Source organism: Pseudopipra pipra, chromosome 12 (assembly GCF_036250125.1).
Source record: "Pseudopipra pipra isolate bDixPip1 chromosome 12, bDixPip1.hap1, whole genome shotgun sequence".
Lineage (NCBI taxonomy): Eukaryota > Metazoa > Chordata > Aves > Passeriformes > Pipridae > Pseudopipra > Pseudopipra pipra.
Window position 1 is genome coordinate 10,717,885 of NC_087560.1, and position 16,416 is coordinate 10,734,300.

Sequence of the window (16,416 nt, forward strand, 5' to 3'; positions counted from 1 at the left end):
GTGTGGTCAAAAGGTAGGTGAGGGATTGGACACCTTGACAGAGGCTCTGCTTTGTGAGGTCAGACATGTAGAGGAGTGGGAGATGAAAGTGTGGAGTCAAGAATTCCACTTGGATGAATGAGACTTTGCAGTTAAAGGGTTGGAGGTGACATGACATGAACCTGTCCTGGCAACAAACTTCTGGTTTTGCACAGATGGTCTCACCACAGCTCAGCCCCATCTCCGATGGTGGTCACCAAATGAGCTCAGCTTGGGAACTGCTGATCAAAATCACTGGAGTGCATGTGTTCAAATTGGCTATCTTCAAAATCCATAAACTGACAGAGGTCAGAAAGCCCAAATTTTACTAGGTAGTAGAAATCTGTATCTGCAAAACCAGAAGCCAGGTTTTCATTATTCCAAGAAATACTGCACAGCCTTCTTCAGGGAATAAATGATACAGTGTGTATCTTGAGCTCAATTTACACATGGCTTGGGAGTACTGGCCAGCATTATGCCAGACTTGTTGTAAAGAAAGGTGCAAAACTTTTGGCATTTTCACATAAAATTATGGAGGAAGAGAAAGAAGACAGGGACTCCACTGAATGGCTTTCCTTCTCCTCATGTGTCCTGTTCAATCAACCCAAAGTCTCTTCTTGCTGTTTGAAAAATGTGCTGAAAGTTAAGCTTGTGTCTGAAATACAGTTAGACAAACACAAGAGACACAATTGCACATTTTTGTCAGGAAATCCCGCTGTCTGCAGCCAGATACTTTGCACTTGTGATGAAAAATCACCAATTAATGTACAGATGAGAATTCTCAATAGCCAACATAGGCACAATTAGGAACATCTCCCAGGTTTTGTGGGCTTGCATAGACCAAGACACTTGGTTGTGGTGGTTAAGAGAGAGGATGACAGCTCTGAAGACTGATTACTTTTGTCCAGGCTTTAAGTTTCCCCAAATCTTACAGGACAGTAAAAACAAGTTCAGTGTTCTTGGCTCATTTATGATTTAGCATTAGAGACCTCTTATATCTGGCTAAATCCAGATTCTCTGTTGCACTGGATTTATGCTTAGCCTCCCAGAACTGCCTTGTATAAGGCAGAGCTGAGTATAAATTAGAGCAATCTAGGCATGTGAGCCCTCAGAAGTATAAAACGTGCTCTGGCCACTTCTTGCCAGCTCCTAATGCATCCTGTGCTGGTGTCAAATGGTGTCTGTGCAGGATCCAGCAAAGCTGGCTGTGCATCAGCCGGGAGCTCCCCCATGGCAGGGAAGTTCTTAGCTGAGCAGAACTAGGGGCTTTCCAGAGCCTTTCTACTAGAAAGCAAACCAGGACCTTGCATTTTTAAGGCTCTGGATATTAATGTGTTTGTTTATTTTAAAGAAGAAATATCATTGTACCCTTCCCCTCCACCCTTTTTTTTTTTTTCAGATGCTTTACAGTTGCGAAAGTTGTAAATTGTGGCATTTATAAGTAACAATATTTGGTCATGGCGGTAATTTTATGAGAAAAGATTGACTTTTTGCCCCTCATTAGTCTGATGGACTTTGCAAAATCTTAGTATGATGGTTTGTAGCAGCAGTACAGGAAACTTTTGGCTTTGGAATCAAATTTGGCTGAATTGTAGGGCTTCTGTAGCCAAAGTTATGAAAAATTGACCTTTTACTGAATGGAACATTTATCTGTTTTGCTTCTGTGAAACTATTTTTATGAGAATATTTTAGTTATACGCTCTTTTTCCTGACAAATGCAAGTTTAAAATAGTAGCTGTAGAGTAAAAGTCCTTGAAATTTAGAGCTTTTATGAGATAACACTTCCAGTGTGAAGTTTGGGCCTATGAGATTAAGAGCCAAAAAACCCCAGAATTAAAAAACATTGTAAAAGCATGGCTAGAATTTCATGGTGGCTTACTTTAAAAATAGCACTTTTTTGACATTGAAAACAAAATCAGAAAAAAATATGCTCTCCCTAATTGTGTGTAGCAGTCTGCAATAGGGCATTGTTTCAGTGTGCATACAAATTTTTTTTTTAAAAAACCCATCACACACATACACAATAGTTTAGGGAAAATACCAGTTCAAGACAATTCAGCCAGATGTGCAGTGCTAACCAGTTGCAGCAGTGCAATAGCATTCAAATAACAAGATGGAAAATGTAGAATGTGATCCTTAAAAAGAATCCATTTTTCTTCTCCAGACAGGATACCAGTCTAAGGCTGTGTTGGCATCACTCAAGCAGCAGCAATGCTCACTATTAGTAGTTTTTGATTTTAGAGTGATTTTTATTTCACTGTTACAAAATCAATCTTTTGTATAACTTTTCATCAGGAGAAGATACTTTTTGTAAAGGAAATATAATAATGCTCTAAATTGTCCCAGCATTGTGTTACGTGGTAGGAATTAATGAGTACAGAAAATGACTTAGTATTTTGAGTAATTAGATTTACTTGAAAGATGTGATGATAGTGTTGCTGTCCAGATGTTAAATCTTGTGAAACTAAGGTCTGTTCAGCCACCTTAACATCTTCTCTGTTACCCAAGGCTGGGCAGCTGTGCACATACTTACTGGGAAGAATAGATCAGAAATGAATAGGGTTTATTTAATTTAACATGAAATGTTGGATATAGGAAGGTTATATTTAACTTTATCTAGACTGAGAAAAATCTAAGTCAGACAAAATGATAAATAAAGGACCTAAATCTAATCTGTAATGGCACAGTGTCCATTGGCTCCAATTCTCCCAAGCTATGGCTCAGATGAATTTGAGTGTGGGTTTAAAACATTTTTAAATGGTATTTCAACAGTTACTGTACCTGCTAATGTCACTGATTTCAGGGGAGAATAGATATCTCTGGAATCCTTTCTTCTTTGTTTCTGAAGCCTGTATATAATAAGGAAAGAGCTTAAATTGAACCCTTTACCACTTCCTAATAATGTTTCTGCAGTAGGGCTTTAATACCTGCATAATACCTACCTTTGCCTATCTGGCAGGAAAACCTGTGAGTATACATATTGATAGTGGGACTTTGAAATTAATAACTAGTGCTGATAATACTGCCTAGGATTGTTTTATAATTTATTCTATTTTTTTAAAAAATATTTATTTATTTTTATAATTTATTATACTGATGCATCAAAAATGTTTGATAGATGCATGCTAGGTTATTTATATGAGAAACAAATTGTTTACACAAAAAATGGCACATAGATATTGTGTTATAAAGTACTGTTAATACTTGTGGTGGGTTGACCTTGGCTGGACACCAGGTGCCCACCCAGCTGCTCTATCACTCCCCTCCCCAGAGGGGCAGAGGAGAGAGTGAGGTGGGAAAAAAGAAAACAAAATCCCAGAGATTTATTCCACTCCTCGCCTCTGTGAATCATATATTTAATAATTTTAAATTCCATATTCATCACATAACCTTCCCTTACATAAACAAAAATAACAACCTACCAAAACAGAATATAACAAAAATTCCCCCCACCAAAAATCAAAATAACATCACCATAACACCAAATTCAAGTGGACAATTTACACAAAATCCACCCCTTGTACCTTTACCACAATTACAGCCAAAATTCTCCCCAATCATTTCATTCTCTAACATTGTTCAGTACTTGTTTTGCCCGTTACCTCTCCCAATTACTATCCTTATCTCAAAATCCTCATGACTTCCCCGTACAGGCCACCAAAAAGACTGTAGTGGGTTGACCCTGGCCAGATACCAGCTAAGAATTCATGAGTAGAGATAAGAGCTGGGAGAGGTCAGTGACTGATCACCTTCATGGGCAAAACAAGACTCAAAGTGGGGACAATACTTACATTTATTACTAACAGGATAAGAGCCAAAGAGTGAGAAATAAAACAGTCTTAAAAACACTTTCCCCCCACCCCTCCTTCCTTTCATGTTCTCCCTTCCCCCCCCCAGCAGTGCAGGGGGACAGGGAATGGGGGTTGTGGTCAGTTGTTGTTTCTGCCACTGCTCAGGGAGAGAAGTCCTTCCCCTGCTCCCGTGGGGTCCCTCCCATGGGAGACAGTCCTTGATGGACCTCTCTGGCGTGAGTCCATCCCTTGGGCAGCAGCTCTTCTCAGACTGCTGTCCCGTGGGTCACTTCTCCATGGGGTGCAGTGCTTCAGGAATGAGCTGTACCAACGTGGGTCCCCCACAGGGGCCACAAGCCCTACCTGGGAAAAACCTGCTCCAGCGGGGGCTTCCCTCTCCACGGGCTCCATCCTGGGCCTCCCACGGGGTCACGGCCTCCTTCATGCATCCACCTGCTCCAGCCTGGGCTCCTCCATGGGCTGCAGGGGGGTCTCTGCACCCCGATGCTCCCCCATGGGCTGCAGGGGCACAGCTGCCCCACCATGGTCTCACCACGGGCTGCAGGGCCTCAGCTCCGGTGCCTGGAGCACCTCCTGCTCCTTCTGCACTGACCTTGGGGTCTCATGTTCTCAGTCGCTCTTCCCTGGCTGGAATTTCTTCTGCGCAACAATCTTCTTTTCTAACCATGTTATCACAGAGGTGTTACTATTACTCCTAATTGTCTCGGCCTTGGCCAGGGGCAGGAAATCTATCCTGGAGCCAGCTGGCATGGGCTCCACAGAACAGGGGAAGCTTCCAGCAGCTTCTAACACAAGCCACCCCTGTAGCCCCCCTCTGCTACCAAAACCCAGCCACAGAAACCCACGACATTACTGAGAAGTACTGAAGTCCCGTTCTCCCTGTGGAATTGAAAAAACAGGGCTCTTTAACTTGTTACGTTTGACTATGTATGTTTGTAATCAAGAGGAAACAGAGTACTTTGGAGCAGTGGTAATCAAAGGCCATAATCTCTCATCAACCAAATTGATAACCTTCTATTTGAGCATGTTAGAGGGCAGACAAAGTCAAGCTAAGATTGCTGTGCTTATGAAGACATCCAGATACTATCTGACAAATATTTCCCCATTTTGGAAAAAAGTGTAATTACCTTGCAAAACATATATGAAGTTTAGCTAATTGGGATTTTATGTGCAAACTGGAAGCAGATGGTAACTTTCAGCAATCTATTCCTAGTCAAGACCAGATATTAAAAATAAAGACATTCCTGGTGATAAAAATAACCTCAAAATTTGGCCATCATTTTATACCTTAATAAATGAAACACAGTGTCTTATATTTCAGAAGTTATTTTTGTACCTATATATATGTATATAAAATGTGCCCAGCTTGGAAAAAAAATACCACCATGTAACTAGAGTTTAAATTTGCCTTAAGTGATGGAGAATGTTTTCTTCTTCCTGTAAAATACTTGTCTTTATTTATAAATGTTTCTCATTCGTTTTCAGTTTTGTGTATTGTGAACGAAACTGTGTAGAATTTCACAGAAAATCAACACTACATTTGCCATTAAATTACCAACATTATTTGTTGTAAAGGAAAGCATCAGACTGAGTCTGACTTTGTAGATTAAACTGACCAAAATGTTCATTGGGGAACCATTACTGTATTTATATAGGGACAGTAAGTGTATGCACAGGACTTTTGACTGAATAGATATTTAAATACTCCAGTTACTTAAATGTGCATGCTGGAGAGACTTTTAGAACACTGGAAATGACAATGCTTAAAAAAATTATATTCACAAATTTATTTTCTTCATGGAGCTTCCCTTCATGAATAATAAAGTTTAATACAGGAAGAATTTTTTTATTATTCTAAAGATTAGTTATCATTACTATTGCATTGTGATATGTAGAAAATGTAGCACACTGAACTTTGGCCAAAATGAACTTCCATTAAACCACTGAGGCAGATGTAATTTAATACTATCATTCTATGGAGAAGATTGCTTTATTTTGGCTGCTGTCATTCTGGATTTGTATATATCAAGTTTCTGTGTAATGTAGGGTGAGCTGTTCCAAAAAAATACTAAGCAACACTAATTCTGTTTTACTAACAAATATTTGCCTGTCTCCTACTCACTAATTGTCTTACTCTTTTAAGGGGTTTAATCTTACACAAGTTTGCTTCTTTAAAGGGCTATGTGAGATTGAAGGGGATTGATCCCTGGTTTGGAACATATTGACAGTGACAGTTATATAGGGACAAATTCTGTCACAGTTTACACACTGTCCAGACCCATTATTGCATGAGTGAAAATCTGAGCAGTTGGCCCTTGGCCTCTTTATGAGCAAGGGGACTATTAAAGGTGAAACTTCCTTAGCTGTTCTCACTCAGATAATTCTTTAGGTTTCTATTTTTAGGACATTTTTTATAAGTAAGTGATCATCTGTTCACTTTCCTTATTTCTCAGATTCCCAAATACCTTTGTACATTAAGGCCCTCATGTTCATTATCAATAATATAAAACTGAGAGAAAGTAAAATAAATGATGAGGCAAGAGAGAATCAAATGAGCTACATTGGTGGATCATAATTTATCAGTTCTTCAACTTGAAAGACCAAAAATACTCAGTTGTAAATCGAAACCTGAATTTGAGGTGTTTCATATTGAAACATAAACAAGCAGAGAAAAATACATTCTAATGAAAAGTATCATTTTACTGAAAACCCGCTTTTTCCATTAAAAATCCCAAACAAGGTAACATGATGCAGAGCTACTGATGAGTTCTTATTACAAGAAATCTCTCCATCTAGAGTAACTACACATAAGGCAACTAATAATAAAAAATCACAACCCTTCTTTGTCAGACTAAATTATATCTCCACTAATATGATTTCCCAGATTAGACTTTCTGCATGCTGGATAGGAAATCTTGTGGCTCAAAGATAAAACAGATTTAAGTGGTAGTAATTTCTTTCTTTGTAACCCAAGATTGACTTGCTCCTTATCAGGGAGAACCTTAAATTGTTTCAAACAAAAAGCAGAGGTAGTTAGTAGAGCTCTTAGATCAAAAGCTAGCCTAGGTCTGCACGTGGGGGTCAGTTGCCTGCTAGATGAACTGGTAAGTACTGCCTTCTGCAATAGGATACATTCTGAACAGACTTTAGAATTAAGCTACTGAAAAAGAACAGCCTAAAAAATTACATTGTGAACATTGTTAGTTTCAGATTTTTCCAAGTCCTCGAACTAAAGTTGTCTAAAACCTCAGAGCAGCTTCCTTAAGTAATTAATTCACATAAATTTCTTAATGCTTAATTGCTTGCTAGTCAGTTGTATGCACTGATATTCTACTCCTTGAAATGTGGCTTTGTAGTGTTTTAATTATGGATATTCTCATTTAATAATGTTGTATCATTTTTTGCTGGATAAACAACAAAAAAACCCTGTTAATATATCATGAAACTCATTGATACTAAACATCTCCCATGGAAGCTCAGCCAACCTGGCATGTGGACTTGCCAACAGCTATAAAAGTGCTGTTTGCGTGGATGATACTGGGTCTGGCATTCAAGAGCTGCAATATTTAGTGTTTCTTGACAGATCACCAGGGAGACTCCAAGGTTTAACTCACCTACCAGCTACTCCTGCTGTCACGTTACGCTCATCCCTCTGCTGCGCTCCGAGGCTGAACAGGCCGAGTGTACAAACCAGCTCAGGGCACTGCTGAACTAACTGCAGATCTTTGCAGTCTCCACGCCAGCTCCCTGCTTACTGGTGCTCATTTTCACAGCCCTCCCTACAGTCAGCACAAGGGAACAGTTTGCTTCAACCATGCACTGCCTAAGCAGGTTTAAACAAAGGGACTTTGCACAGGAGGGTCAGACGTGGTCACATAATCTCTCCTGTCACCTCAGTGACAGTGGTGGAATAGTAGTGCTGAACGGGATGAGGTTGCATTACGATATGTTTATGCCAACAGTAATTAACACACATTTTATGTGGCTCATTTGTCACATTAAAGCAGCAAATAATACAGTGACATTTTCTCTAAGGTAGACTAAAAAAAGCTGTAAGTTTGCCTTTCTCTTTCTTACCAACCAAGGTAGTTAAACTGACAAAGATTTAGGAAGAAGCCGCATGGATGATTAAAGGTACAGAACGACCCCCATAAAAGTATGTTAGGACTCTTTGGAAGAAATCACTTAAAGGAGAAAGTGATAGAGATCCATAAAATAAAGACTGTAATTGATGGAGTGGATAGGAATCAATTGTTCATTGCCCCTCAAATGGTAAGAGCCAGAAGGTATGGAATGAAGCCAGTCAGGGGCATGTTAATAATCAACAAAAGGAGACAGCTCTTCACCTGACAAGTTGTAGAAGTCCTTGTTACTGGATGATCTACATGTTAAAATTGTCAATGAGTTAAAAGGGAGCCTGGACAAATTCATGTATAAGAAATCCACTGTTGTGCACCTAAGGGTGCAGAATTCATATTCAGCCTAGAAATAAAAAATAAAGTCCTGGAGAAATACCAGCTGTACTTGGCCTCTGGTTCATACTATGAGCCCACTTTCAGGTACAAGATACAAGACTAGATGTGGCATTGGTTTGACCTACAAAGGCTGCTTTTATCTTAATATACTTTATATATTTATTCTGACTCAAGTCTTTTAATGAATTTTTTATGCTGACAATCCCTTACTCATGGGCACATGGTGGGATTCTGGGGATTGTCCTGTGCAGGGCCAGGAGCAGGACTTGATGATCCTTGGGGGTCCCTTCCAACTCAGGATGTTCTGTGATTATATGCACTGGTTTGTTGGGCTGTTTTTTTCACAGGGGGTGAGATCAAAGGAAACATCTCCTGCTGTTTGAGCTTTTTGAAATACTATTTTACATGTATCATTTTGCTTGTTTAATAGTGTAGATGACAGCTTAGGACTTACTGTCTGCGTGATAGTTACTGTACACAAATGATGACCTGGTCTAGTTAGTCCTGTTGGAACAACGTCCTAGAACAATAATACAGAAATTCAGAGGGCAGTAGCATATGTGGATCTCAGAATAGTTGAGGTAAGGAAATTTTTAATTCATCTGATTAAATAATTCTTTTTCTAGAATCATATTGCTACTATTCAAACTCATTTTAGCTTGGATTTTAGTATCTTTTTGTTCCACTTTTCATTACCATCATATTATTAATAGGATTTTAAATCCACCCTGCAATGGTTTCCCAGAGACCATATTCTTTAGAGAAATAAGCCACAATACTGGAAATAGGGAGGTTTCTGAATTCTCTTTTCAGCTTTGTGACTGATTCACATGACTTTGAACAAACCATATAAATATCTGTGCTGTCTCTAAATTGAAGATAACAGCAGCCTTATAGGAATGCTTTTAAAGTAAACTATGTGAAACTCTATGAAGACTTAAATTATGATTTACTAGTGTTTTTGAAATACTGCTTTAGGGATGGAAAAGCATGCTAATGAGCCTTGGGTGAGTAGAACTAGTTATGTTTTGTGGTTGGCTCAAAGTGATCTGTCATGTGAATCAGAATACGTGGGATGCAAGTGGAGTCTACGTGCAGATGGGTTTATTCTGTGTATTTCTCGTGGTTCTTCACGAGGAGCAAATGCCTGCTTTCACCTTGTTCAGTGAGAAAGCCTGTCCTAGGACTCCTGCACAACTTCACAGGGACAACATTGTTTATTTTATCTGCATAACAGTTGCACTCTTAAGCCCCCAAGGAGCGTCTGGCCCCCTCTGACCTACCTACCTGCCAGGTGATGCTGTGGTGTAGTCTGGGGTACAGTCCCCCTAAATGTGGCCGTGAGAATGCTCTGAGTTACTTCTCTGCAAGAACTGCAGTGCATCCAGAAGGAAGGTGTTGCATGCCTAGGTGTTGCTCAGACATACATCTGAGATGTTGCCAAATTGTGCAGTGAAATCTGGGATCCAAGAAGCTCTGTGTTTTAACAGGTCAGGCGTACACTGCAGAGATATAAATAACATTTATACAGATGATTCAAACAGTCCTTGCCCTAAAGAGCTTCTGAGTGTTTAAAGTTGAATGGAAACAAGGCATTGCTCTGAGATAGGCAAAAGTTATTTCCTTTTATTACATAGTTCTCACAGATTTTTTTTCCTTAGAGGTATTTTCTTAGAGAAGCCTAAACTCTAAGAACTTGGGTAGTAAAATGTGGTTTTTTTCAGTTTCTAGTAATGAAGTCACACATATTTACAGCATTATCATCTAAGAATCCCAAGTAGCAATTACTAATTATGAAGAGGGGAAGATACTCCTCATTGTACTGAGGAAATGAAACCATGATGAATTAAAGAGACTTTCTCTGAATCACGAGAAACTAATGTGGAGCTAGAAATTGAGCCCAGACCTCCTGACATTCGGTTCACTGTTTCAGTCGTATGACCATCCTTTTCCAAGTATCAAATATGTACACAAGGCTCTTCAGTTTAGTCTTCATATTAGCTTCCAATGAAACTTTGCCCTTTCGCTCATTTTAGCAAAAAGTCAAACATTTGCCCATTTGTCTCAATAGTAAGTAGAAACTGCTCTCTATACAGACGATTTCCTCTCCATTCACATGCTTCTCATCCCCGTATTAGAAGGCCAGCCTGTGTCAGCAAGGGCCTGTTTAAATTAGAAACCAAATAATATTTCAGGGATGCCTTGGGCTGTCTTGTGGAGAGGGTTCTTCGCAACCCTTGCCAGTTACTACTTGGTGGTCCTGCCAATCCTCGCTCAGTTTCAAAACAGAAGTTGCTCAAGCTGGAGCAGCGCTGCGAGCCGGGCGTACGCAGCTGGACAGCTGGTGAGCCAGGACGGAGCGAGGCCCGGCTGAACCAGGCACAATTCACCAGTGCAGGGACAGGGGAGTGGCACTGTCCTAATTGTTAACATTCCTCCTCTGCAAGACTTCTGATATTTATTTAATAAGCCCAGGCTCATAAAGTCTAAACAATTTAAGCAATCAAGTGGTAGCTGATGCGTATGTGGAGATAGAGATGCAGCCAGACTAAGTGAAGGGTGAAATGCTTCATTTCTGACTTTGCAAAGCTTTATCTGGCAGTTGCAGATGAAGTAATACCTCAGGCAGCTGTGCCCACGAGTGGAGTGTACATTGTGAGTACCCCAGGAGCTGTACTTCAGGCCAGGTTTGCACAGCCACAGCTCCTGTGGCTGTTTAAGTGTCCATGACCTGTCAGCTGGCATGGTCTTCTCGGCCAGTGAGAAATATTGAACTCCTGATATCTCTTGCCAGTGGCAACAAAAATTAGGGATGTGGTATTGCTGTGTTCTCAGAGGGAGGAACGGCAGGTTCAGCAGAACTGGCTGAAACATGCAGCCATTCCCACAGCCCAGCAACATGTTTGTAAATAGGCATGCCTTCACATGTATAGAGTGAGCACCTAGAGACTGCTGTGTGTGGAGATTTGGTCTTTTCTGTGGAGCTGTAGTTGACTATTTTAGTATTAAATGGGAAAAAAGCATCATTACATTCATTAGCATTTCACTCAGAATCATTTCCAACTTAGAGTGGAGCAGAGACATGGTGATTGGATGTTACACTTTCATCCATGGCATAAAGAGGTCTGAGGTTCAAATTGGAAATGAGACTTCTTGGAGTGGATGTGGGACAAGGGAGGAAAACTGAATTTTGATGAACCTGGGAGATAGCTTTTTTTAAAAAAAAAGCGCATCAAAATGCATGATGTTTCTATACTTTCTCAAGAAAAATTTTATCTCCAGAAAGGAAAACATTATCTCTACTTCAGCTCATCTTTAAAATACACAAAGGAAAGGCGGCACAGAAAAGGAGAGTAATTTTAGTGATTGCACTTTCAATGTTCTCTCATTAATGGTCTTTTTCTAGTAAGAAGTCATTTACCATGTTGGATTCAAAGAGATCCACTTTGCATAGTTTTAGAGTAACTTTGTTAATGTTCTTTTGATACTTTCTGCTTATCAGCCCAAGGCTTATTGGGCACTGTGAGCTGAATAAATTGGTTGTTACTGCACTTGCAAACAGTTCAGCCTGATTACATTCATCTAAGCACCAATTTTACAGCTTTGTCTGTGGTGCCATTACAGACCTTGAGCGAGCGAGCAGGCAGGCACCCTGCACATACCTCTCTCTCAGCATGGTGATTTACTGCCTCTGTCTGCTGCCTTTTACAGCTGTGTGCTGGCTAATGTCCCTGTCTTGCTGCTTAGCTTGATTCAGTCCTGTAATGCTACATCCTTAGTGTGGAATCTGAATCTGACTTTGCCAACAGCCTGGAAAACCGCTTTTCTAAAGTTCTTTTCCCATCTTCCCTGTGGTCACCTTGTGCTTAGAAAAACAAACAGGTCAGGTTCATAATAGGTGGACAGGGATACTTGCCTTTTGACCCACTTCTTTTTGACTAGTCTGTGTTCTTTGACCATTCTCCAAGGGTTCTCTTGTGTTTTGTTTTGACTTGGCCTGATAGCTGAAAGCTTTACTGTAAATTATTATTTTTGACAGTTATGACAATGATATCCCACTCTCCCATAGTATCCTCTGACCTGCAAGTATCAGAATGCACAAAGATATGCCCAAAATGTCACAAAAGAATGCACATCACATATAGCTATGAATTAGTTCAGATAAACAATGTAAGCAGAGTACAGTATCTCAAGGAGAAATGACAAGCACCACTGATTAGAATATTTACAGGGAGAAAAGGTTTCTGAGTATTTCTGATTGTGGAGTCAGTGCATTAAAATAGTATAGAGTAACAACTTGGCATTTTTCTGTAAGCTACTGAGTTGCATATGTAGGTGGATTAAACTAAATAACAAAATACTGGCTATTGAGATGGAAGGGTTTGAAGTAAACAAGAAAGGTGGGAGGAAGACAGCTACAAGAGTTAAGCATCTAAAGAAGGATACTCTTAAAAGCATCTGGCTATGGTGGGTCTTGTGGAGACTGAATAGTTGATTCTCTTTTGCTACAGAATAAAAGGGAAAAGGGGCCATCCTGGTTGATACCAGCTTATACCACTTGATGTGTGAGAGACAGTGGTTTCAGAATTCTGTCCTTATTTCCTTTGTTTTCCCACTAGTTCATATGATGTAAACAGAATAAAAGTACCATCCTTAACCCTGGCTGAAGGTTCACATGTTAATATTTTTTCAGGTGGAACTTGCAGAAATTTGCACAAAGAGCGAACGTTACATTGGCACAGAAGGTGGAGGGATGGACCAGTCAATCTCTTTTCTGGCAGAAGAAGGAACTGTATGTGGATATTTGTAATCTAAACTAACACCATAATAGTGGTTTATGGAAACAAAAAATACCTTCACAGGTGTCTGGCAGAAAGATAAGACGAGAAACTGGCATACCTCAGTAAGCAGTATAAGCACCACTGGTGTACAAATGAAATGGGAATTAAATGTATAAACTTGTGTACAATTGAGTATGACAAGTTTGAATAAGATGGGGAAAATGAGAAATGGCAAGGAGGAAGGAAAAGATGTAGGAAAAGATGTACTCTGGAAGAGCACCAGGTTCCACATTATTTGGCTAATTCATCACTGAACTCAGAATGTTTCCCATATAATGAAGTCTGAATGGTCGGCATGCCTTGTATTCAGTGAAAATGGGATAATTATTACAAAAATGCTTTCTTGAAAATTCTTATAACCAAACAGTTCTAGGATGTTTTGCCAGGTTCAGTTGCAAAGACAATGGAGACTTTTTTTCACTAGTTTTGCTAATTCCAGACAATTCTGTGGCTGGATTCTGAGGTAGAAGGCATTTAGCTGTTTTAAACGTGGTGACAGAAGGTGGACTAGCTATGATAAACAGGACCTGCCAAGTTATGCCTGAGTGCTTGCAGTGGAATCTGCAGTGGAGTTCATCCCTGTCCCAGAAAATGCACAGGACTGTGACTGTTTCAACCTCAAACCTGTCAAAGCACTTTTATTGAAATTGATGGAGCCTTTCACAAAAACTTTTACTTTCCTTATGATTGTGGTATTATATCTCTACAGCTTTTGTTCCTTAGTGCCATATCTTGGATGAGCTTACACAGAATAAAACTAATTCCTAGAATTACACCAAACATTTAATGCCATCATGAGACACATGTGTTTTCAGTGTCACATCACCTGCACTTGCTCTGCACCTTCCCTACATTTTTATACTGTTAGCAGTAAAAACACAGCTACATGAATGATGATATATTGTTGGCATGCACACAGATGATCATGTAAGTGGAAGCTTTTCTAATATATAGAGGTGGTGATTAAAAAGACAAAATGTTAGAAAAGATTAGAGAAGAAATTGTGAACAAACCAGAAAATATCCTTGCTTCAGTTTACTTGCAGCTGAATGCAGTTCTGGCCTCCCATCTTAAAAAAATATACTAGAATGAGAAAAGTACAGTAAAGGACACTGAAGTTGATCAAAGCTATTATTTTATATGAGCACTGACTGAATAATTTAAAGCTTTTCAGCTTGGAAAACAAGAAGATTAGAGGGGTGATACTTTGAAGCTTTGTAAAACCCCTAAATGAGTAAAGAGAAGGTAAATGGAGAATTCAGTGCAATGCTTTTCATAACTGAAGAACTAATAGAAACACAATGACATTAGCAAGCAGCTTGTTAAAAACAAACAAGGAAGTTTGGGGTTTTTTTTCCAAAACATTCATTGTTAAATTGAGAAATACCGTACATTGTGGAAGGCAGAAGTTTTAAAAGGGTTCAAAAAAGACCTTCTTGGATACACTATTAGAGTATTAGCCTATTTGTAGCTATTAAACATAATAGTTGGATGTTTCTTCCAGTGTAAGAATAACCACTGTAATCTTTGCTTATGGGAAGCTAGAAAAATATACCCCCAAAAAAGATTGTTTTGTGTATATCCTATTTTTAATTCCCCCTAAATAGCCATTTATGGCTACTGTTGGAATCAGGACACTAGACCAGCTTAGGGGTACATTCTGATCTAATGCAGCAGTTCTTAAAGGGTATATTTAAATGTAAGCAAGTCTGTCTGTCTTGATAGTGGCTCTGTGGTGTGGTCCAGAATCTCAATGGCAGGGAGTAACACACATGCTGTACATAATGTACAAGCAGATTTGTCATTGTTTATTTAGCACTCGAGCTGCTCAAGGAACTCTCTGGGGGTGAACAATGCCAAAGCCAGTAAGACGTCCCTGCTTGCAGAGTTACAGTCTATTCTAAGAAGCCAAAGCAGGGCACATGATTTACAACTTATCCCAATGAAAAACCAGATGTGAATTTAATCTCTTGATTACATTACATCCTGAATTATTTAATTAATGGATGCCTAGCTTGTTCCATGAAAAGGTCACAAATGTTGGGAACATCTTACGCAGCCTATGTAAGCATCTGTGAGGCAAGGCAGTCTCTTATGTCAGAAAGGAGACAGTAACTACATTTTTATACGTAGTTTTAACTTCTCTGATTGTCCATATGTGCCATGATCAGTGTCTCCAGTGAGTCCTAAAATGTTGGTACTATCCTGTACCTCAGTGAACTAATCTTGATGTAGTGGAAAATCAGAAGACTGAGGGGGAGATGGACATTGATGAAGGGGCAGGGAATGCAAAGCCCCTTGTTTTAGTAGCAGGCACATTAGCTTCAGCCAGGCCTGCTACTTTTCTGTAGATCAAAGAAAAACTGTTGTCTTAAACAGGCAAGAAAAATAGGTTGGGTGGGGTTCTGTGAAATGCTGAAAAAACCCAAAGACTTAATGGAAACATTTTAAAATCCAGCTACAGGGAAAGGTTTGAAATGTATGTGTAACTTGACCAATGAGGTTAAACCTCTTTTCTCACTGTTTCATGTCAGCTTTCTGTCCTTAACTGTCTCTGGATTTTCAAGAGAAAAAACATGCAAATTTGCATTTGATTTATAGAACTAAGTGCTCTGTTAGCTAGTAGTAAATTAAAACTAACCATTCATTTTTCTTTCAATAGGCCAAGCTGATAGAGTTCAATCCACTGAGGGCAACTGATGTTAGACTTCCAAGTGGAGCAGCGTTTGTTATTGCAAACAGTTGTGTTGAAATGAATAAAGCAGCAACTTCTCATTACAATATTAGGGTAATGGAGTGTCGGCTGGCTACAAAGGTAAGGCATGGCTTATGTCAAACTCTAATGAAACCTTCATCTAAATATGTGCTTTTTTCCACTGCTGACCAGTTGTGTCTTTAACACCTGGTTAGGTGCTACTTTAAGTATAATTTTTCTTTCCAGAACCAGACACCTCCATCTGCAGGAGCAGAACTCCTGCTGAGCTTAATGGAAGTCCAAGGATTGTGTCCTTATATAGAAGATTATGTGATTTAGTTCTATTAAATTTATTTTGTATTATATTTCAGTGGAGGAAATAAGTCTGTTTTTCAGAAAAAAATATTCTCACTTAATAAGATAGACTGTTTCTAATTAAAGTTGCATAATGACAAATAATGGAAAGCAATCAGTATGGTCACATGTTTATATGTATATATGGCAACAGCAGTGTATTTTCTAGGATTTAGAGAACATCAAAGCTACTAGTTGGAGGCCTGGAAGTAATATTGGAA

The 16,416-nt window shown here is 39.3% G+C and overlaps 1 protein-coding gene across 5 annotated transcripts in view; it reads left to right on the forward strand.

The window, feature by feature from the left end:
- Window positions 1-16,416, forward strand: part of GALK2 (galactokinase 2) — a 47,861-nt gene that overhangs the window by 11,610 nt on the left and 19,835 nt on the right. For 4 of the 5 annotated variants that reach the window (XM_064668831.1, XM_064668833.1, XM_064668835.1 and 1 more), the window contains 2 exons: window positions 12,999-13,097; window positions 15,809-15,961. In XM_064668831.1, the coding sequence (XP_064524901.1) occupies window positions 12,999-13,097; window positions 15,809-15,961 (252 nt within the window). The remainder of the gene's footprint in view (window positions 1-12,998; window positions 13,098-15,808; window positions 15,962-16,416) is intronic. The other variant, XM_064668832.1, reaches the window with a different exon arrangement.